This window comes from Nelumbo lutea, chromosome 3, assembly GCF_056320005.1.
Source record: "Nelumbo lutea isolate HS-2025 chromosome 3, American lotus-T2T, whole genome shotgun sequence".
Taxonomy (NCBI): Eukaryota; Viridiplantae; Streptophyta; class Magnoliopsida; order Proteales; family Nelumbonaceae; genus Nelumbo; species Nelumbo lutea.
In genome coordinates, this window is record NC_142686.1 from 9,724,075 (window position 1) to 9,746,439 (window position 22,365).

The window sequence follows — 22,365 nt, forward strand, 5'->3', positions numbered from 1 at the left end:
CTCATCCCTAAGACTTCAGGTTGGTTGGATTCAGCTTAGTCTCAGGTTGGTCCGACTTCTCTATTTCTTTTTGCCAAATGTACTTATTTCCTAGACTTTGTGTTCATGTTAATTCAATATTAGCATTTTTATGTATAAAGTATGCATATAAATAAATGCATAAATACTTATAATGAAAAATACATAAATATGTAGATACATACATTTATGGATGCATAGCTATATACATAAGTACTTGCATGCATCAATACGTATTTATATAGTATTTATACATGTAAATATAAAGTTATAAAGTTAAGTCAGGTTTAGGTTGGTTGGGCTATCAAGACCTCAATTGAATTCATATTTTTCAACCCCAACCCAACCCTTCTTTTTTGAACTAATTGGCCCATATTGCAACCCTATGTGTAGAATCAGATTAGCAATATTGAATAGGCAAATGCTAGCCTACGAGAGCATTGACCATCCTATATCATAAGAGAATGAACTGTTGCCACAGAACGCCCTTGTATTGGCATTTATTTCACTTTATGACCCTTAATACTATATGATCATAGCAAACATGAAATGAGAGGTTAAAGTGTTTTTATACTATATAGAATAAGCAATACTCCGAATCACCGGTATAACCCTATTATTTTACAAAAAGAATATAACCCGATGCTAGCAAAACTATCATTATTGTTTATTTGATTAAAGTATTGAAATATTCTATAAGCCACACAACAACTTGTCTTTTTCAAGTGGTTGACATGAGTAGCTAAAGCCAATACCGGATGGAGTATTGGAGGTGAAGAAATAGTTAGTAAGCCACGAGTGTGGGGTTCCATACCCACACTCAGGCTCTAGTGTGTGTGGGTCCATACCCACACCTAATTATATTTTAATTTCCTTTTAAGTTGGGCCGGCTGGCATATTATGTGTTTGTTTTATTAGGATTAGGATTTTATGTTTTATTGGGAATAGGATTTTATGTTTTTCTCCTAATCTTGTAAGGAATTAAAAGCTATAAATAAAGAAGTGTATGGGGCGGTAGATATCATCAACCGAACCCCTTTCTTCTCCTCTCTTCTCCCATCTCTCTCTCTCTTCAAATCTAGTTCTCTTTTTATTCTTTTCTTTTAAGACAAAAATCCACTAATTTTTCAAGTTGGTATTAGAGCATTTGGCGAGAAAAACTAGGGTTCTCATGTAAGCCTGATCTAGTCTGCTACATGAAAATCCATTAGATCAAGATCTTTACAGCAGCTGCTTGGTTCTTGGAGGTTACTGGAGTATTGAAAACTGCCCAAGAAATATTCTTGGAGAATGATCCGGTGGCCAGGATGAATCAGAGATCAATTTCAACCAAGATAGGGTTTCAAACCAAGAGGACGATCAGAATTTTGAGAAAGAGTTTGGGCTCGATCAAGGATAAAGTTTCAAACCAGAGAGGTCAATCCGAGTTCTTGTTGCTGAGAAAGGTACAACCTTTAAGGTAACTTGATAGAAGTTATCAAGATTTCTTTATGATCAACTTTCTTTTCTGAAAAAGGTGCAACCTTTAAAGGTTATTCGATCATAGATAACTGTCTTTTAGTAGCAAAAATCTAAGATTACCTTGCTCCTTTTAAAATCAAGACATGTTCCCTACTGAAATCAGTTTCTAGGCTTTTTTTTTTTTCTCTGGTATTCTTGATTAAAGTTACAGTTTTGAAGGAACAATTGACTAACTAAAATTAAGCTCCTTTTTTCATTCTTTGTTGATATCAGTTTTTGGATTGTTGAAAACTTTTTCCTTCTTAGAGTATTGTGATCTACTTAGTATGGAAAAGATTGGAAGTGAAGTGAAAACTCAAGGGGAAGATTTTGGGACTAGTAATATGAAAGAAAATTCCTTCCAGATCATCACTGTTAGGTTTGATGGAACAAATTAATTGGAATGGGCCCAATCAGCAATGATGGCCATTAGGGGCAGAGCAAAATTAGGGTATGTAACTGGAGACACAAAAGAACCAGCCAAGGAAGATATATACCATCCAAGATGGGTTCAAGATAACTACTTGGTGATTACCTGGCTATGCAACTCTATATAGCCCCACATTAGCCGAAACTATCTTTGGGCAAAAATAGCCAAGGAGACTTGGGGCAGCATGAAGAATACATATTCCCAACCCCTCAATGTTGCTAGAGCTTATGAGCTGAAATGTGGCTATGCAACTCTATATAGCCCCACATTAGCCGAAACTATCTTTGGGCAAAAATAGCAAAGGAGATTTGGGACAGCATGAAGAAGACCTATTCCCGACCCCTCAATGTTGCTAGAGCTTATGAGCTGAAATGTGAGGTGAAAAACCTCAAGCAAGGAGAGAAACCAGATTCAGTATATTTTGCTACTCTAAAATCCCTTTGGCATGAAATTGATCACTTGGAAACTATTGAATGGGAAAGCTAGAAGGATGTAGCAACATATAGAAAACTGATTGAAACAAATATGGTTTTTGAGTTCTTAGCCGGTCTAAACTTAGATTTTGATATTACAAGACAACAACTTATCACTAGGGAGAGTGTGACTTTATCTCAAGCCAACTCATTAATCCACAGTGAAGAGAGTATGAAGAAGGTATGCTATCTTTTTAGCTTACATAAATAGCCTTAGCAGCAACAAAATTCAAGGCTAGAGGAGAAAAGGAAAAGGAAGTGAAGAAGGAAGACAAAAGAGATATTTTTTGTGATCATTGCAAGAAGCCCAAACACACTAGAGACACCTGTTGGAAGTTGCATTCTCACCTAATGCCAGCCTGACTTAGAAACAAGAAGGGATGTGCTAATACAATAACTAATACATCATCTTCCACATCCTTGGATGCCTTAGCAGCTGTTCGGGCTGCACTAACACAACTAGAGAAAGAAGCTGGTATTTCTAGATCTACATCTCAGTCTTCAACTACTACACTTGCTTAGCCTACTTCAGCCCTTGCTCATACAGGTACAAGAGCTACTGCATGTCATGCTTCTGTCCTAAGTAATACTAGACCTTTTTGGGTAATAGATTTAGGTGTTTCGGACCATATGACCAGCTTATCTACTTTATTTAGCACCTATTATTTATTCTCTGGAAGAAACAAAGTTTCTATTGCTGATGGCTCCATTGTACCAATTTTTGACAAGGGAGACATCAGATTGTCTGATGCCATCACCTTATCCTCAGTTTTGCATGTTTCCAAGCTTAGTGCTAACTTACTTTTAGTTAATAGTATTATTAAAAATCAAAACTGTTCAATAACCATTTTCCTTGATTGGTGTGATTTTTAGGATCTGGAAACGAAGAAAGTGATTGGAATTGGCTGTGAGATGAATGGAGTCTACTTGCTTGAACATTCATAGGGGGAGCAGAGTAAATTAGGAAATTTGTTTGTTTCTTAGTCCTATAGTAAGATTATGTTTTGGCACAACCACTTAGGTCATTTATCTTTTGGATCTTTAAAGAGTCTTTTTCCAAACTTATTTGAGTCAGTAGAAGTGTCCAGTTTAAAGTGTGAAAACTGTGACCTTGTAAAACATAGTAGATCTTCTTATCCTTTGAGTAATAAAAGAAGCAACATTTCTTTTCAAATTGTACATACCGATGTTTGGGGGCCATATCATATTCCCACAGTGGGAGGGTATAGATATTTCTTATTATTTGTTGATGATTATACCCATTTTTCATAGGTCTTGATGGTGCGCAATCCGGACGGTCCTATCTGTCAATGACCTTGCCTCTGAACGGAGCTACAGGGAACTTGTGATGGAGAAGATGAGGAAACTCCGGGGGGAACCCGGTGAGATTGCTCCAAAGCTCAAGTTAGAATTCTCTCAAAGGCAAGATAAAACTAGATGGCGCAAAGTTCACACACCTTGTTCTTGGGGGTAGGGAGCTTTTTATAACCACTTCGCGCACTCACTCCGAGGCTTCTGTCAGGTCGGGTATGGTTACTTCTGTGCTCTACCAGTTCGGGTATCATCCCCTCTATTGGGACCGAACCGCCACTGCTCCTTGTCGGAGCCATCTCTGTAACTGGAGATGGCGGTGGCAGGTGGCGGTGGCAGGTGGCCGTTTGAAGTGTGGCTGTCAAGCATTAGATCCCAAGTTAGTCAGGTGCGTCATCCCTGGATACGAACTTCCTCAGTGTCAGGCATGGTATGGTTGTTCAATTCGGCGTCCTGGAGACGAAGTGCTGGAGTGGTGAGCGAGGTGAAGTCTTGAGTTCGGATAGAGGTGTGTCCCGAACTGTCATGGGGCGGGCCAGTTCGGGTCGTTGCCTTGTGTGGCTCGGGGGCTAAGGGAGAGTTCGGGCTCCTTGTAGGGAGTTCAGGCTCCTAGTAGGGAGTTCGGACTGCTGGTAGGGAGTTCGGATTGCTGGTTCCTCCCTTCGGTGCTCGCGCCTTGGGCGCGCTGTTGTGTCGAGCTGTTGCCTTTGCCACGTGTCAATTGATTACGAGGTCGGGCCAAATCTTCCTTCATCAATTGCCCCCCACTCCTCATGCTTAAGGGACTTGCCTTGGCGCGAGGAGTTCGCGAGGTGGCAGGTGGATTTGTCCCGTGCTTTGAACTGTTTTTTACTGATAGCGTGAGGTGCGTTGTCAGGGTTCTTTGGGTTTCTCGAGCGCCCCAAAGACGGGAAACGTGCCAACCTGCCTACAAATGCTGACAGACGTGGCGGCGCGCACTTATTTCAAATTTCAAAAAAGCGCGCCGCTGAGAGACATGATAGTGGGTCTTTTCGAATTTGAAAAAACGCGCCACTGCCGCTTTTAATGTGAGGAGACGTGCACTGGTGTTCTGTTAGTTTCAGAAAGACGTGCACAGACGTTCTGTTAGTTTCAGAAAGACGTGCGCCAATCACGTCTCGGTCTCAAGGGACGTGTGGTCAGCGCGACTGCGGGCCATCGGATTGGCTTTGACCTGTGTTGTTGTTTCTCGGTCACTGTGGGTATAAATAGTGGGGGACCCCAGTTGCTTTGTCACTTCTACGCTTTGCTTCTTGAGCTTAGGTCCAAGTTTCAGCTCGCGTCCAAGCTTTTAGTTCGCCTTCAAGGTATTTTGCTCATGTTTCAGTTCCCGTAGTCTGTTCAAGCATTTTTCTGGGTCAGTACTTTCTTGGAATCCATATTTTCTCCTCGATGTCTAGCTTGGATAGCTCAGACGGTTCTTCAAGTGGGTCAGATGCAAGTTCTACAAACCGAGTTGTATCCCATGGTGGTCCTAGCGAACCGAAGGTAGAGCTCGAGGAAGAGTTTGAACCCGTAGGCCGAGTCGCCTCCGGTAGTTTGGCATCCACCTCTCATCGAGATCAGACATTAGACAAGTTTGGTCCCTCGACCATGACGCCTGAGGGTCTCCAATCCTTTATTACCTATTACAACTTGCCTGGGGAGTACGCCTACTTCATACCTTCGGGTAGTTTTCCTTGGGAACACGGTCCTGAAGAGATCGTGATATTCCGGGAGCAGCTCACTGCGGGGCTGCGACTGCCTTTCCACCCCCTTCTTGTTGAGGTCATGAACTGCTTCGGCATTACTGTCGGCCAGCTTCACCCGAACTCCATTCGTAACTTGGTGTGGACAATCTCACTATTTTGCGAATAGGGCTTTCCTTTAGACTTGGAGATATTCTCTTCTATTTTAATGCTTAAGAAGCAAGCGGGTCTCCTTCCCGGGTGTAGACGGGCGTATTACCTGTCTCCTCGCTCGGATTTTAAGCTCTTACATGAACTCCCCAACAAGGTCCCAGCGTGGAAGCGAGACTACTTCGGGGTGCGAAGTGTACTGGGGTGGCCGTTTCAGACCGGGTGGGGGATGGACGCCCCTGACTCCGGTGTTACGCTTGATAAAGAGACAATGAAGGGCCTCCGGAAATGGGCACGGCTAGGGCTAAAATGCCATTAGTATCTGAAGGAGGCCAAGCTCATTGTGGCCGGTCTAAGTTCGGGTAGGTTCCTTGCTTAGAGGTTTCTTGTTTTGCTTTGTTCTTTTGTTTTTTCTGATGCTGAATTCTTTTTTGCAGGTGTGATGGACTCAGAAAGGACTCGTGGTGGGCACCTATTTCAAGGCATGAAGAGGAGGAAGTGAGTTGCCAAGCGAACTCGTGCTGAGCTGCCCCAAGATGCGGAGCCCAAGGTACCAGACTACTCGTCAGAGGATCCGCCTAGGGAGCCCGAGGTGGCTCCTCCAATGCAAGAAGTGGCAAGGGCCCCTTATAACGAGACTACTCACACGGGGGCTCCCGCCTACTCTAGTGCTCCCGCTTACTCTAGGTCCGCTTATACGCGAGCTGGGCCCTCAGTCTCGGGAGCCCAAGGGGAATTCGGGAGCGTGTTGTCGCCGAGTTGGGCCCTCAGATTGTCTGATGCCATCACCTTATCCTCAGTTTTGCATGTTTCCAAGCTTAGTGCTAACTTACTTTTAGTTAATAGTATTATTAAAAATCAAAACTGTTCAATAACCTTTTTCCTTGATTGGTGTGTTTTTTAGGATCTGGAAACGAAGAAAGTGATTGGGATTAGCCGTGAGATGAATGGAGTCTACTTGCTTGAACATTTATAGGGGGAGTAGAGTAAATTAGGAAATTTGTTTGTCTCTTAGTCCTATAGTAAGATTATGCTTTGGCACAACCACTTAGGTCATTTATCTTTTGGGTCTTTAAAGAGTCTTTTTCCAAACTTATTTGAGTCAGTAGAAGTGTCCAGTTTAAAGTGTGAAAACTGTGACCTTGTAAAACATAGTAGATCTTCTTATCCTTTGAGTAATAAAAGAAGCAACATTTCTTTTCAAATTGTACATACCGATGTTTGGGGGTCATATCATATTCCCACAGTGGGAGGGTATAGATATTTCTTATTATTTGTTGATGATTATACCCATTTTTCATAGGTCTTGATGGTGCGCAATCCGGATGGTCCTATCTATCAACGACCTTGCCTCTGAACAGAGCTACAGGGAACTTGTGATGGAGAAGATGAGGAAACTCTGGGGGGAACCCGATGAGATTGCTCCAAAGCTCAAGTTAGAATTCTCTCAAAGGCAAGATAAAACTAGATGGCGCAAAGTTCACATACCTTGTTCTCACTCTGAGGCTTCTGTCAAGTCGGGTATAATTACTTCTGTGCTTTGCCAGTTCGGGTGTCATCCCCTCTATTGGGACAGAACCGCCACTGTTCCTTGTCGGAGCCGTCTCTGTAACTAGAGATGGCAGTGGCAGGTGGCAATGGTAGGTGACTGTTTGAAGTGCGGCTGTCAAGCGTCAGATCCCAAGTCAGTCAGGTGCGCCGTCTCTGGATACGAACTTCCTCGGTGTCAGGCATGGTACGGTTGTTCAGTTCGACGTTCTGGAGGCGAAGTGCTGGAATGGTGAGCGAGGTGAAGTCTTGAGTTCGGATAGAGGTGTGTCCCAAACTATCATGGGGCAGGCCAGTTCGAGTCGTTGCCTTGCGTGGCTCGGGGCCTAAAGGAGAGTCCGGGCTCCTTATAGGGAGTTCGGGCTCCTAATAGGGAGTTCAGACTACTGGTAGGGAGTTTGAACTGTTGGTTCCTCCCTTCGTTGCTCGCGCCTTGGGCACGCTGTTGTGCCGAGCTATTGTCTTTGCCACGTGTCGAGTGATTACGAGGTCAAGCCAAATCTTCCTTCATCAGGTCTACCTTATGTATGCTCGAGATGAGGTCCCTTCTCTGACCCAGGCTTCCCATCAGATGGTCCTAACCCAATTTGAAACCAATATCAAAATTCTTAGATTTGATAATGCCATGGAATACTTTGCAAAACCCTTGGCATCCTATCTCCTTGATCATGGGGCCATTCATTAGAGCACCTATCCTCGTACACCTCATCAAAACGATGTTGATGAGAGAAAAAATAGATATAACTTAGAGGTAGCCAGAAGCATCATGCTCAACTCTAATGTTCTCATACACTTCTGGGGGGATGCAATCCGTATAGCCGTATACCTTATTAACAGTGTTCCTTTGCAGGTTCTAAACATGTAAACACCGTTCAGCCTTCTGTATCCAAATAGGGACCTATTCACTATTCACTCCAAATTTGATCCCAGAGCTACTAAATGTATTTTCCTTGGGTATGCACAAAATCAAAAAAAGATATTGCTGTTACGAGCCTGTTTAAGGGAAGCATTTTGTGTCAATGGATATCACCTTTTTTTAGGATATGCCCTACTATTATAAGGCCTCTCTTCAAGGGGAGAGTAGTGAAGAAGGGATTTCAGTTTTAGCCCTAAAGTTCCTTTACCTATCCAATTACTGAGGGGGAGAGTTGTGAAGAGGGTGTCAAAAATGCAGAGAGTTAAGAGTGTATTACAGAATGTGGTAGCGGCAGGTTGATTCTCGTACTCAATAGCAACCCAAGCCAATCCCAACATCTTCTACAACCCTAGATCCAGATACTACTACTACTCCCACTTCTACAAATGCTTAGCCTCCACTATCAGATGACCTTGATCTTCCAATTGCTATTCATAAAGGGAAGCACCGTTGCACCTCATCCACTGCCCATTGCATCTCCAAGTTCCTTTCCTATAATTATCTCTCATAAATCTACAGATCTTACTTGACATCTATTTCTACTATTCTCATACCTAGAAATGTGCAAGAAGCCTTGTTGATACCTAAATGGAAGGAAGCAATGCAAGTAGAGATGGATTCTCTTGTCAAGAACAACACACAGGAACTACTTAATCAGCCTGAAGGGAAGAAACCTGTTGGATGCATATGGGTGTTTATTGTGAAATATAATATTGATGGTACTATAGAGAGGTATAAGGTCAAATTGGTTGTAAAGGGATTTACACAAACTTATGCCATAGACTATACAGAAACCTTTGCACCTATTGCAAAAATGAACACTATCAGAGTTCTTCTATCCATTACTGCAAACTTCTCATGGCTACTATTTCAACTGGATGTTAAGGATGTCTTCCTCAACGGAGACTTGCAAGAGGAAGTATACATGGAGTTACCCCTGGCTTTTATAGTATAGAAGCAAGAAAAGAAAGTTTGCCTTTTGAAGAAGGCCTTGTACGGGGTGAAACAATCTCCGAGAGTTTGGTTTGATAGGTTTATACTAGCTTTGGACAAATTCGGATACATACAGGCTTAGTCAGATCACACTCTCTTCTTTAAGAAGACAGGTCATTCCTTGACTCTACTTGCAATCTATGTAGATGACATTGTGATAACAAGGAGTGACATTAGTGAAATTGAAACCCTTAAACAACATCTTCACAAGGAATTTGAAGTAAAAGACCTAGGGAAATTACACTACTTCCTAGAAATTGAGGTAGTTCGATCTAAGCATGACATTTTTATCTCTCAAAGTAATTATGTTTTGGACTTATTGAAAGAAACTGGAAAGTTAGGAGTGAAACCCTCTAACACTCCTATTGAGTTTAACCATAAAATAAGTACAAAAAGTGGAGAACTCCTTGAGGACAGCGCTATGTACCAAAGGTTGGTTGGGAAACTTCTTTATCTCTACCTAACTCGACCAGATATTTCTTATGCTATCAGTGTTGTTAGTCAATACATGCATTCTCCTAGAACCACCCACCTCCTTGCAGTAGAAATGATTATTGCCTAGTTAAAGAGATGTCCAGGGAGAGGTATACTCTTCAAGAATAATGGTCGTATGAAAGTAGAAGTGTATACAGATGCAGATTGGGCTAAATGTGTTAATGACAGGAGGTCTACAGTCTATCTCTGGATATTATGCATTTGTGGGGGGAAAACCTTGTTTCTTGGAGAAGCAAGAAACAGAATGTTGTTGCTCACTCCAGTACAGAAATAGAATACAAATCCATGGCCAATGGTGTTGTAGAAGTGTTATGGCTGAGATCATTGCTTAATGAATTGGAGATTGATTATGAGAAGCCTCTGATACTGTATTGCAATAATCAAGCTACAATTAATATTGCCCACAACCCAATACAACATGACAGGACTAAACATATTGAGGTTAAAAGACATTTTATACGAGAACGAGTCGCATCCCAAGAAGTATGCCTTCCTTACATTGCCTCAAACATGTAGTTAATTGATCTCTTCACTAAAGCAGTCACAAAAATCAAACTGGAGATAGATTTATGCATGTTGGGCATGACAAATATCTACTCCCAACCTAAGGGGGAGTGAAGAAATAGTTAGTAAGCCACGAGTGTGGGGTTCCATACCAATACTCAGGTTCTAGTGTGTGTAGTTCCATACCCACATCTAGTTATGTTTTAATTTCCTTTTAGGTTGGGTTGACTGGCCTTATCCATATTATGTGTTTGTTTGATTAGGACTAGGATTTTCTGTTTTATTAGGAATAGGATTTTATGTTTTTCTCCTATTCTTGTAAGGAATCAAAAGCTATAAATAAAGAAGTGTATGGGACGACAGATATCATCAACCGAATCCCTTTCTTCTCCTCTCTTTCTCTCTCTCTTCCCTTCTTCTCTTCAAATCTAGTTCTCTTCTTTTCTTTTAAGACAGAAGTCCACTAGTTTTTCAAGTAGAGGTAACTTACGCGCACATCTACAATAGAAGCCCAACCAGTTGGCTCACTACTTTGCTAACTTGGGCCATCAAAGGAGCATCTCTAACCCTCCAAAAACCTCAGATTTTAGAATTCGGATTTCGTTTTTAACAAAATCCATCCTCACAACCCTTTGAGCATCTCCGACCCTCCAACTGGTTTTGCAAGGATGGAATCCGGATTTCAGATTTCAAATTTGATTTTAGGGTAAAATACAAAAACCTCCCCTAAAGTTTCTGATAATCATAAAAACCTCCCCTATAGTTCATTTTAGCAAAAACCTTCTCTCTATTTTTTATAAAATCAACAAATACCTCCCTTCCGTCAATGACCAAGACGGAAAACATCAAAGAGATGACCATTTTTTTCAAAATCAACAAATACCTTTCTCGAACATTGTTCATCTTCTTCCTCACATGCACAACGGAAGAATGGTAGTGCACTCCCCCCTCCAACCTTCCCTCTTCTTTAATTTCCCTCCGGTTCTCTCTCTTTCTCTCTCCCAACAACGACAAAATGGCAATACACTGTTCATCTCTGCTTCTCTTGTTTATTAATGTTTCTGTCTCTATTGATGAAACTATCTTTACCTTTCATCTCCCCATATCACGTTGACTTGCAAGGTTGGAACGACCAGAGAAACACCAAGAATCTGAGCAATCACAACGGCATCAACTATTCGATTCCTCTGTTGATTCATCCCACCAGAAACCACAACCATCAGATACTTTCTCCGATCCTTCACAATCACTTCGCTCGATCTCCGATACTCACCGCTGAAATCTAAGCATGGTCGACAACCTCAATAGTGCATCGCCATTCTGTCATTGTGCGTGTGAGGAAGAAGATGAACAGTGTTCGAGAAAGGGTAAAATAGGTATTTTGAAAAAATGGTCATCTCTTTAACATTTTCTATCTTGGTCATTGACGGAAGGGAAGTATTTGTTGATTTTGTCAGAAATAGAGGGGAGGTTTTTGCTAAAATGAAACTATAGGAGAGGTTTTTATGATTGTCATAAACTTCAGGGGAGGTTTTCGTATTTTAACCTTGATTTTATTTCTTCAGCATCAGTTGATTTCTTGGGCCGATCAGATTTCAAAAAGGTCTAGGCCTTTCTGGCCCCCCACGGCCCAAGCCCGCATGGCTTGTAGCCCATTGAGACCAAGATCACTGCCTGGCACGGGCACCCATGGCCTGACTCGTCACGCAACATGGCACAGCTCGCTCTTGCGCGAGTCACAAGTCCCGATTTACACATCTAGGTCAATCCCGAGGGAGTATTTATTTAAGGGGTAATAGCATATAAGGGCAACTTTTGGGGTTTAATATCAATAAAAGTAATATTAACAAAAAACAAAAATAGATTAACTTTTTAAAAATAATATCAATAAAAGGCAAAAACACAGTTCATCTTCTTGCCATTTGTTCATTAGCGCCACCGCCCGCCATCGCCCATCTCCGCCTCTAGCAACGTTGCCGAAGGTGGCAGCGACGTTGGTCATTCCTCTGCCCAACGCCACTGCCGCCGCCTTTGTCTCCACTCACCTCTGGCAACATTGCCGAAGGCAGAGGCAGAGGTGGTGGCATTGGGCAAAGAAATGACCACCAATGTTGTCGCCACCACCTCCAACAACGTTGTTGAAGGCGGAAATGGGCGAAAGCAACGGCGAATGATAGCATTGATGATGACACTGATGAACAAATGACAAGAAGATGATGAATAGTATTTTTGCCCTTTATTGATATTATTTTAAAAAGTTAATCTATTTTAAAAAAAAAATTAAAAATATTACTTTTAATAATATTAAACCCCAAAAGTTGCCCTTATATCCCTTTATTTAGTTTCTATCGGCATACTAGAAAGCGAATACCAGCAGCACATCCGGATTTGGAAATAGCCCACAGGCTACAAGGCACCCTGGATTGGTTTTCGGAGATAGCCCCCGGCCCCGAGATGTGACCAAATCAATTTCAAAATTCAATCCTAATCCCTCTCCCATACTGCTGCTGCCCACTGACTACTCCAGGTCAATTCCAACAAACAAGATCTGATCCCACCAAATCATTGACCATCTCTTTTTGAGTTTTTTCTTTTTCTTTTTTTTTTTTTAAAAAAAAAACCACTTTCAAAAGAAGAACAGCAACCCACATTATCATACGCTGATCCCTTCATCCGATTAGTGCCCCGAGTCCCTGACCCTTCCCGTTTCCATCTCCATGAAAAAAAAAGAATAAAGAAATCGGTTACTGTTAACCAAATACCCTCTTGCTTATTCTTCTGAGACTGAACTAGCTATCTTTTTTCTCTTTTTTTTTACAGAAGGAAAAAACAAAAAAGTTACATGCAAGGTACGGGACACGAATACACATATCCCCAACCCCAAACAAGTGACTGGTTTATTCAGGAATCCGCTGAATTTGTTATCTCCACCTTTATAGTTTTGTTTTTTGGTGCACCACCGTCGGTTGCCTCATCGAACAAGTTCTCTTCATTCTTGATTGATGCAATTATTTCCTGGATACTCACTCAGCCCGCTTGTTTCTTCTGTACTACTTGGAGCCACTGCTCGGCGAAGAAGCTTTAAGTTGCTGGCAACAAACAATATTCAAATTTCAACCTCCAAAGATAATAACAACTGACCCAGTAAATAAAATAATTAAAAGTAGCGAAACCCTATAAAGAGTGGATCATGAAAGTTGAACCAGACAGTTGCAGGCAAATATGGTTAACCATCCTCCACTGACCCCTCTAAATCCCCTACAAATTGATTCCCCCCCGGACCGGTTGAACCCAGTAAAGCCCACAAATATGCCAAGACTCTCCTAAGACGGTGCCCATCTCACCAGCATGACTTTGGACCAATGTAATGTTCCATCCGCCTCATCCCTTGCAGCCGCATATGACGAGACGGGAATGGATCGGTTGCCCACACGATGCTATCCACTCAGCTTTCAACTTGATTTACAGACGTACATGTTTCGTGCTCTTCACTCTTTACCTTTGAGACATCAATCATGCTTAAGATGTGCGGCTGTAGATCATGTTGAGAGCTTGTGCGTAGTGTCCCATGTGTAGCAGATCTAGTATTCCATATGACAAAGGCAACTGGGGACCGATGAGAACCTCATGACATCATATAATGGGCATAATTTACATAACATGAAAACATATTCTAGGTTTAATTGTACGCTTTAGCTGTTTAATGGGCTGTGAAATCAATGATAAGATATTACACCAGTAATAAGGTCACACCTTTCACACTGGGACCCATTAATTTATTACTGACAATAAACCTCATTATTAATTCGACAGCCCGTTAAACAGTCAAAGCCTTCGGCTAATCCGAATTCGATCAAATCCCGTTGCCGGCGGGGATGGGGTGGGTTATGGATACGGGAGATGGGCTATACTGTTGTTTAGCCCCACGAAACTAAAACAGGCTATCTCTGCCTGTAAATAAATAATAACAGAGTATAGAATTTCACCACTGCACATAGCAAAGACATTGTACTAAATTTTCGAGCAATCAAAAAGGCTTTAAATTAGCACCATAGCTTGCTCTCAAATTTCAAATTACAACACAAAACGGACTTCATATAAAAGGAAATAAAGATAACAACGTAAAGAAATTGAATCCACCCCCGACTGGACAACCATACTCCATACAATGGCTTAGAACTCACTTTGTTTTGTTTGTAATTGTAAAGAAATAAAATAAAAACTGAAGATTAGTAAATTCTGAAGCAAAAATAAATTAGAATTTGCAATCTTTTTATTTGAACTCCAGTGTCTTTGCATTAAGTGCAAATGAAATTACACTGAAAACAAATGGAGCCTTGGGCATCTAAGGAAAGACAAAAATATTTTCTTCTATGGAGAGTGCAACTCTGTAATTCCTGATAATATTCCTAATGTGTTTATTTTCTTCTCTCTATTACATTGTGTAAAAGATATAAGATTCCACCGAGGCATTCATTACATTGGGAATTCTAATCCTCTAGACAAAAAAGAATATTATTAATCTAAGCAAATCCAAGTTAATTGTGCAAGACTTGCACCTAATGGTCACCTCAAAACGTTATTAGCTGTGCAAATAATTCTTTGATTTTCACCGCCACAAATAGGCACTTCAAAATGATATTAGCATCTATTTTTTAGGGAGAAAGTGTACCTTCCCCCTGCAAGATTTTATTATTTTAACAAGCAGTTCATCGCCCACGATCTGCCTCACTTTCTGTACAAGTTGTTCCCTGGTAATTTTCTTTTCCTGCACACCCACAATTGACAAGGTATAAGCACCCGATGGAATGATAGAATGACAAACATCTCTATATCCCTTGTATATTCAAATATGAAGGTATCAAAGATTATCTTGGAGGTGCTTACTCTGTAACTATAGTGATATTTCTGTATGACACGAATGGTAGTAGGAGGTAAAAACCTCGCAAGCACAGAGATTAAAGTAGGAAACGGCATCCAAGCTGAGGTGGGTTTTACCACTGGCTGTTGTACCCTATGAAACCCTGAACAGTTGGGAGATAGAAAATAGATGAGTCCAACGTCCTGCAACACAGACTTCTGATTCACATTAATTAAAACCCAAATCTCATTCAAAATGGGAACAGCAGCGCACAAATCGTTTACCTTCCAAGCAAGGAGCACTGAAACTTATAACGTATTCTGGCAAGATGTGAGTATTAATATGTGTACTCCAAATAATATATTTTCTAGGAGCTAACAGATTATCAACCCCAGAATCAAACTCCTCGGAGCTTGGATGAAACTGTTCTGAACCAGAATGGGCCTCTTCCATATTTCCCAGGATCACTCGACAAAGCAAGACATGTCGTAGACCATTGTTATTGAGAGTTGATGATAACGCACTGCAAATTATGAAAAAGAAATAAGAAACTATACATAGATGGCATTTATTTTATGTGTTGAACTTGCGAAAATGAAGGAGGAATTCATCAAACCCCTAACAAGGGGAGCTGCGATTTTTTTTCTCTACTTTAGCATACCTGTCTAAGGAAAAATTCTCAGGAGATAGATAGAGCCCACTTCCGTACAATCCATTGTTCTCAGGCCTTCCAGACTGACCAAAACCATGAGAGATGATCCTGTCCACCCCATCCCTAGAAGTGCCATACCAAGCAAATTTAATATTTGGATTCCCGTGGCACTTTTGTGACATTGCCTGCGAGAAAATCCTGAAGGATTGCAATCGAGCTAGCCCTTGGAAACTTGAATAAATGTTCTTGTGTATACTCGTAATTGTTGTAAGACTACGAACGGATCCCATACCCATAAGGAATCTCTGCTTGATGACGCTGTGCTCTTTATCTCCTTCTTCCAATCTGATCAACTCATTTCCACTGAAGAGCCGAAACTCCCGAGTGCTGACACTGCAAGTACCACTCTCGGAGTCGGAAACTGATATTTCCCGATCATGGGTAGTCTCTGACACTGAATCTCCAAAATCAATATACTCTGTATGTACACTTGATCCATCTGTTCTCGAATTGTTAGAAACTAAGCCACTACAACTATGATCGTGAGCCATTCCTACGGAAAAAACTTGTAACTGACATTTCTGCTTGTGATTCTCCATAATAGCTGAATGTTAATGAAAAACTGGAGGCACGCAATTGAAGTTAAGGGTTCTCCAAGACACACTCTCGAGTAAAGAGAAAGAGCCTATAGCAACAGCAACCAAAAGCAAATTCGAGCTCCTTAATTGCAGATTCAAGATTGGGATTCGCCAGCAGGACATCCAAATTGCCGAATCGGATTCTCCATCCTAGAAAGTGGTGCCGAAAAAGAGAATACGAATACAAATCATCCTCAAGTTTAAAGATGCCAGTTAAAATATATGGACAGAAGTAGTACGAATAGCTTCCTCTCTCTCTCTCGTACCTGGAAATTACGAATCAAGATAATTAAAGCGGCCTCTGAGAATCACAGAACAGCATAATCTTTCTCAAATGACAGACAAAAGAGATATACACTAAGGCCAAGATAACTAGAAAAGAAAAAAAAAAAGTAATGAACGATCTCCCCTAGGTGCTAACAACATTCCAAGTGAGATAATACATAACTTAAATCAAAAGAACAGTTAAAAACCATATAAAAACTAAACAATGTTGAAGAAAGAAGAGGTGATGGAGAACGAACCTCTTTAAGCTTGAACCGAAGAGTGTGATACCGCACCTCCTCTTTTAGGTCGTACTGTGCGTAGTGTAAGAAACAGATGAAGAGAATGAAAACGAAGATTTCTTGGGGTCGAAGAATGATTCGTGTTCAACCAACAAAAAAATAACAAACCACAATCGCAGATCGCTTGGAGAAGAGGAAGGAAGGTGAGGAAACGTTTATATACGGGACTACGAAAACCGCCGAAGTTTGATTTTCCCACTTTTGGCGGTGCGGCGCAAACTGATTTCCTTGCCGCCGCATGTTTATTTGGACTTTGGATAGAGAGTGAGAGAAGAAAGTCGGTCGTTCAGAGATTCGCAATTTTTATTGTATTTACTTTTTACTTTTTACCCTTCTCTATTTCGTCTTTTCCTACGGATAACGGAGTAACGGAGCAAAGGCTGCAAAGCAACACTGCACGAACTTTTTGAGTTTTTTCGTAATGTATTTTCACTGATTTTTCTTTTGTTTTCTTTCTTGTTTTTTATTATTTATTAAGACACCCTTATACTTTACCAAATTTATCAAAATGCTCCTTACAGTTTGGGCGTGTTCCACAAACCACGACATGATTGATTTTGATTTTGTTAGTGGCCTAGTGGGAAGGAAAATGGTTGGTTTTGTGTTGGAAAATAAAAGCAACTGCCACATACAATTTTGCTGATATAACAGTTGTTTTTGTTTAAAAAAGAATAATCAATCACGTTTTTTAGCAGCCCCTTTAATTTCATCTGACCTCTTAAAATGATTTTTATTCTAAAAATGCCCATGATAAATTTCATCTTCTCCATTAGAACACGGCTTAGGCTCTGAAGATGTCAAGGGCCCTTTCCTCCATAAACTTGAACACGGTTATGGTGAGGATGAAAAGGCCATGACCACAACACACACTTTCTTTATGATAAGTTCATAACGATGATTTTAGATTCTTTTTCATCTAACATCCGAACTTTGAAACATTTTTCAATTGAAAATGTAAAGCAATACAGCAAGGTTTTAAAAACTATACCAGACATGGAATCATTTTGGCTACAGGTTTTTGGGTTGAATGATTCGATTATTCAGTTTGAATGAATGACTCCTTCTGATTTAAAAAATAAAAATTTAATTAAAATAAAAATAACCAAAAACTATTGTTTAAGTCGATAAATAGACTAGTTAGGTCAGCGGGTCGTTGATCAAGTCAACAATTTTTGACCCATTGAGTGGTTTTAGGATGAAACGAAACTGGTTATTTGCACAGTTCTCGGGTTAATTGGTCTGATGTCCGATTTGGTTCAGTTTTCAGAACCATACAATATAGAGACAGAGGAAAATGCTAACCTCAAAATTCGCCTATATTTCTCCTCTCTCCGTTTCCACTTCCCTCTAAATCTCTCCAACCATACAATTCACTTCTCAATTTTCCTCTTTTAAAATTATCTATTTGAACATAGAAAATCTATTATCTCAAGAAAAATATGGTATTGAAATAGCTTTAACCAATCAAAACTTATGGGTGAATTTTGACAAATACCAGGTGATAGGTGAATTTTGACAAATACCACGTGATTGGCTAATATGTCTTTGATAGCGGTTGATTGGTCACAAGTTCTTTGGATATCATATTTTTCTGGTACCATAAATTCACGGTTGAACCCATTTGCACAAACCACCAATAATGCCACATGATCCACAACTTGCTTTGCCACCAAGGGAATGTTCTTTTTTTTGGATTTTGAGAGGGGGAAAGTTGGCCAATGGGATTTTGGTTCCCACTGATCAGAATCCCATGTTCTTGTTTCAAATTAATGTGGGGATTAGGGAAAATTTATTTTCTCGAGTAAGTGATACCCATCTCCTTAGTGGGTAAATAATTTTCCCACCAAGGGAAAAGTTTCCAACACTTGAATGGGGCAAAAATGCCCCTTTTAATAATGAATTTTTATGGTTAAAATGGTCATATCCTTTTATTACTTGGGAAATAAAAGAACATGGATAAATACACTTACCTGAGTAAGTGCTTCCCAGAAAAAAAAACTTATCCAAATAATTGCATTTATCTCGATAAGTACCTTATTGAAAAGTGAACAAGCCCAAAAGTGGCATCACAAATCTATGTAAATATGTTCTAGAGGTGGCCTTGACAAGTACTTTGATGACGACTAAGATGGTATTTGTATGGTTCTATTGTTGTTACCCGAAAGACGACACCAACTCAGTACCACATAAGCATTTTCTCAATAGAATTTAAAATGTTGTTTGGTTAAACCATTGATCAAAGAAGCATTTTTCTTGGATTGTGAAAACTATTTGTTTGAAAAAAGAATATATCTTTTTTTTTATATTTCTCCTAATATTTGGGCGTTTTTCACTATTCGGTGACACTTTATGGTGTCTAATGGCACTTAATTGTTAAGGTTGCGTTTGGTTGTAGTGCAAATTTATTTGCATTAGTACAAATGTATGGGAGTGCAAATGTAAAAAATGCAAATTCTTGTTTAATTTTGTTTTGGATTTTACTTTATTTTGCTTCATGTCTTAATTTACTTCATTTGTACTGCAATCAAATAAAATAAGCTAAAATTTGAAATAAAAATATATCAGGATTTACACTCAAATCATTTGCACTGTCATGGTTTTGCACTCAAATCGTTTGGAAGGAGTACACATACAAATATATATTATATAAATACATACAAAATAATACAAAATACAAGGTTTTGCACTACAAATTTGTATTTGTACTTCTAAACTGAGCCTAAAAAAACTGTTTTTAAATAATTTTTCTGAGTTTTCAAAGGAAATATCATTTGAAACATTTATTAAAGAAACAACAACAGGACTAAACAAATAATCAACCAACAACCCAATTTTGTCGATGTCTTCTAACGGCTAACTTGTTCTCTCAGTACCAAGGTCGGATCCACTGCTATCGGTCTCTCTAACAAATACACTTACTTTCTCATCGCCCAACCATCTGCAAAGTTGCTCAACTCAAATTTATTGGAACATTTCCTAGGTGGACCCCTACTGTTTAGTTAATTGACAAATTATATCCTTTATGTTCAACTATTGTCTTAAACCATCCTTATTATTTTCCATAATTGGCTAGCTTTACAGTTATCTTAGCATTTGTTAATATTCTATCAAAATCCGTACACACATGACTCGACGTGAAGTATACATTTTTTAAAATTCAACATCACCCTTTGTCCCTCTCCCTATCTCTTGTTCTTCTCCTTCTCTCTCTTCTTCTCCTCCTTCTTTATTGTCTTCTTCCTTTCAGCAAGTCCGACAAAGAAACCTCCTTTTTTTTATGATGAAGTGGTGGGCTCTGGGCTTCTGGGTTTCTGAATTTGAAATTTCGGAGACAATCGGCAAACGAACCTCTTGTAAGTAAAATGATTAAACTGCTTTGATGAAGTGAATTCTGAGTTTATGGGTTTTCGAATTTGAAATGATGCTAACACCTAACAATAAATAAAGATAGAATTAGTGCAGCCTATGGAACCAATGAAGTGCTTTATACTCTTGTCCGGTTTGTGATCGGTTGTCCTTTTTTATACTCGTGCTTCTATCGCTCAAAGCGGAAGCAGCAATACTTGTTGAAGAAAGCCCTTGTGCCGACTGCTTGGTTCACTGTTGTTGCGAGTCATGCACCTTGCGCCAAGGGTACAGGGACACAAAAAGAAGGTAAGGGAATTGATATTATCATTAACAGTTAATATTAATTAAAATAATCCATTCCATTACAGGTGCAGGGCATTCAAATTTGGGACCGATTTCTGGAGACATGAATAGGACAGTCTTGAACAACAAAACAAACTCAGGGCCAAGTGTCGGAGCAAGATTATTGGTCACAGACACTAATTCAGCACTCTTTGGAGGACCTCATATGCTCGGGCATTCTACCATTCTCTTCTTCCTCCATCTCTTCCAGTGAATTGGGCAATCTGTCCAGTACCGAAAATGGTTTCAACTCTTGTATCTCCGCATCGGATTGTTTCAGAGATCCAACATCTTCCTTTTTATTTTTGTGCATAGCTGAAATTCCATGAACGCAATCAATGAGATCCAACATCCTGTGGCTCAACTGACACAACCGATGTGGCGGCAATTTCCGATAACCCTCCACGGAAATGGTTGCCTACCCAACAGCAAGGGAACAACTCGGTTGCAATAGATGAGTCTCGTTGCTAAAGTAGTGGAGTCTCGTTGCTTAATTACTCCAGTCCATTGCAGTGACATCAAGTCCTTAGATCTACTCTTCCTTTCTCCATCCTCATCGCCTATCCAGAAATAGAACGTACTTTCTCCGTCCTCATCACCTATCCACAAATAGAACGCACACAGTAGACTTAAAGAGTTGAAGTTTTCTTCCACTCAATTTCATTTTTCTTCCATCCTCTCTCTCTCTCAACGATTTAATTAAGGATTATGACCGCTAGTGACACGTAAGAGCTTGTTTGATCAATTGTTTTGATGAAAAACTACTTCCGGCTAATTGGCCACCACGGCAACTATGTCAACTACCTCAACAAGTAAAGCTTCTTTGTCTTGCTGGAGATTGTTACAGCTCTCCTTAGAGTGTCGTAATTTGATTTCATTAGTGGCAGTGGGAAGCTGATGCACCAACATCGGAGATCATCCCATTGAAGAAGCATCACGTTGAAGAACTCGGTGGATGGTTCTTCAAAATTTTCATAAATTAGATTTTATTTTGAAATTTTGAAGAATAGGGGAGGATAAATTTGACGTTTTATTTTTTTCCTGGCACTTATTCAATATGTAAACAGTAACGATTCAATATGTAAATTGGTACTCAGCTAAAGTACAGGGTACCTATGAATAGCCTCAAATAACAGTTATATGCATGGTGTTTAAAATCGATCCGGTGACTTAACTGGTCAGGGGTCCCGTTACTGGTTCGAACGGTCCGACCATTCAACCTGAATGGTTGGCCTGTTTAAAAAAAAATAAAAAAATTTAAAAGAAATTGAAAAATGGTCAAAACCATTCAAATGGTTTAAATGGTTTGAGTGGTTAATCGGACGGTTCAGCGGTTTGCTAATCAAAATCAACGATTTTGAGGAAAAATGGAAGTGATCAGTTCCCAATTTTTATGGTCCGACCGTCCGGTCCGGTCCAATTTTAAAAACCATGATTATACGCTAAATAAAAATAAAATTGATACCAAATACAACCTAAATTGGGATGATCCCGTTTTACATCAGTGGTGATTAAAAAAAGAAAGGAATTCCACCGTTTTATAGCAAATAAATGTGATGATTGATTAATACATCTGGCAAATGGCAACCAGTAACCACAAAGGAGTCTCGATTTCCTTCTCTATCTTCTTCTAATCCAACCTTCTCTCATTCCATGGCATGATCTTTCTTTAACTGTAGAGAGACAGAAACAATTAGTCAATTAGAAATCGACCATCTTTGTGTAGAAAAGGGGAAAGAAACCAAAAGGTTTGAGGTGTGCTTGGATACATGAGATTCCCATTTTCTTTCCTTTTCCTTTTTTGAGATCCCCATTTTCACCAACCTCTTCCTTTCAATTACAGGTTTATAATGGATTTCAATGAAAAAGAAATGCACAAAGAAGATGGGGGTAAAATCGAAAGTTCAAATG

General features: G+C 40.0%; 1 protein-coding gene across 4 annotated transcripts; it reads right to left on the minus strand.

The window, feature by feature from the left end:
* Positions 1-12,783: 12,783 nt before the first annotated feature.
* Positions 12,784-17,010, minus strand: LOC148862825 (putative inactive poly [ADP-ribose] polymerase SRO2). Of its 4 annotated transcripts, none has more exons than XR_016109185.1 (7): positions 16,723-16,985; positions 15,570-16,464; positions 15,193-15,431; positions 14,935-15,071; positions 14,720-14,815; positions 13,392-13,628; positions 12,784-13,136 (listed from the first exon to the last, which is right to left on the minus strand). XR_016109185.1 is itself a non-coding variant. In XM_088975163.1 (6 exons), the coding sequence occupies exons 2-6, from the start codon at positions 16,157-16,159 to the stop codon at positions 13,098-13,100; spliced, it is 1,101 nt and encodes a 366-aa protein (XP_088831289.1). In that variant the 5' UTR covers positions 16,160-16,464; positions 16,723-17,010; the 3' UTR covers positions 12,784-13,097. The 4 variants fall into 4 exon arrangements, 2 of the variants coding, with proteins under 2 accessions (XP_088831289.1, XP_088831290.1); XR_016109186.1 differs by having other exon boundaries at positions 15,570-16,348; positions 16,723-16,980; XM_088975163.1 differs by lacking the exon at positions 13,392-13,628 and having other exon boundaries at positions 16,723-17,010.
* Between the last annotated feature and the right edge of the window lie 5,355 nt (positions 17,011-22,365).

Coding starts and splice junctions, on each gene's coding strand:
- LOC148862825 (XM_088975163.1), bottom strand. CDS start 16,159: ATGGAGAATCACAAGCAGAAATGTCAGTTACAAGTTTTTTCCGTAGGA. Junction 15,432..15,569: donor GAGAATTTTTCCTTAGACAG/GTATGCTAAAGT, acceptor CATAATTTGCAG/TGCGTTATCATCAACTCTCA. Junction 13,137..14,719: donor TAAAATCTTGCAGGGGGAAG/GTACACTTTCTC, acceptor GTTTGTTGCCAG/CAACTTAAAGCTTCTTCGCC.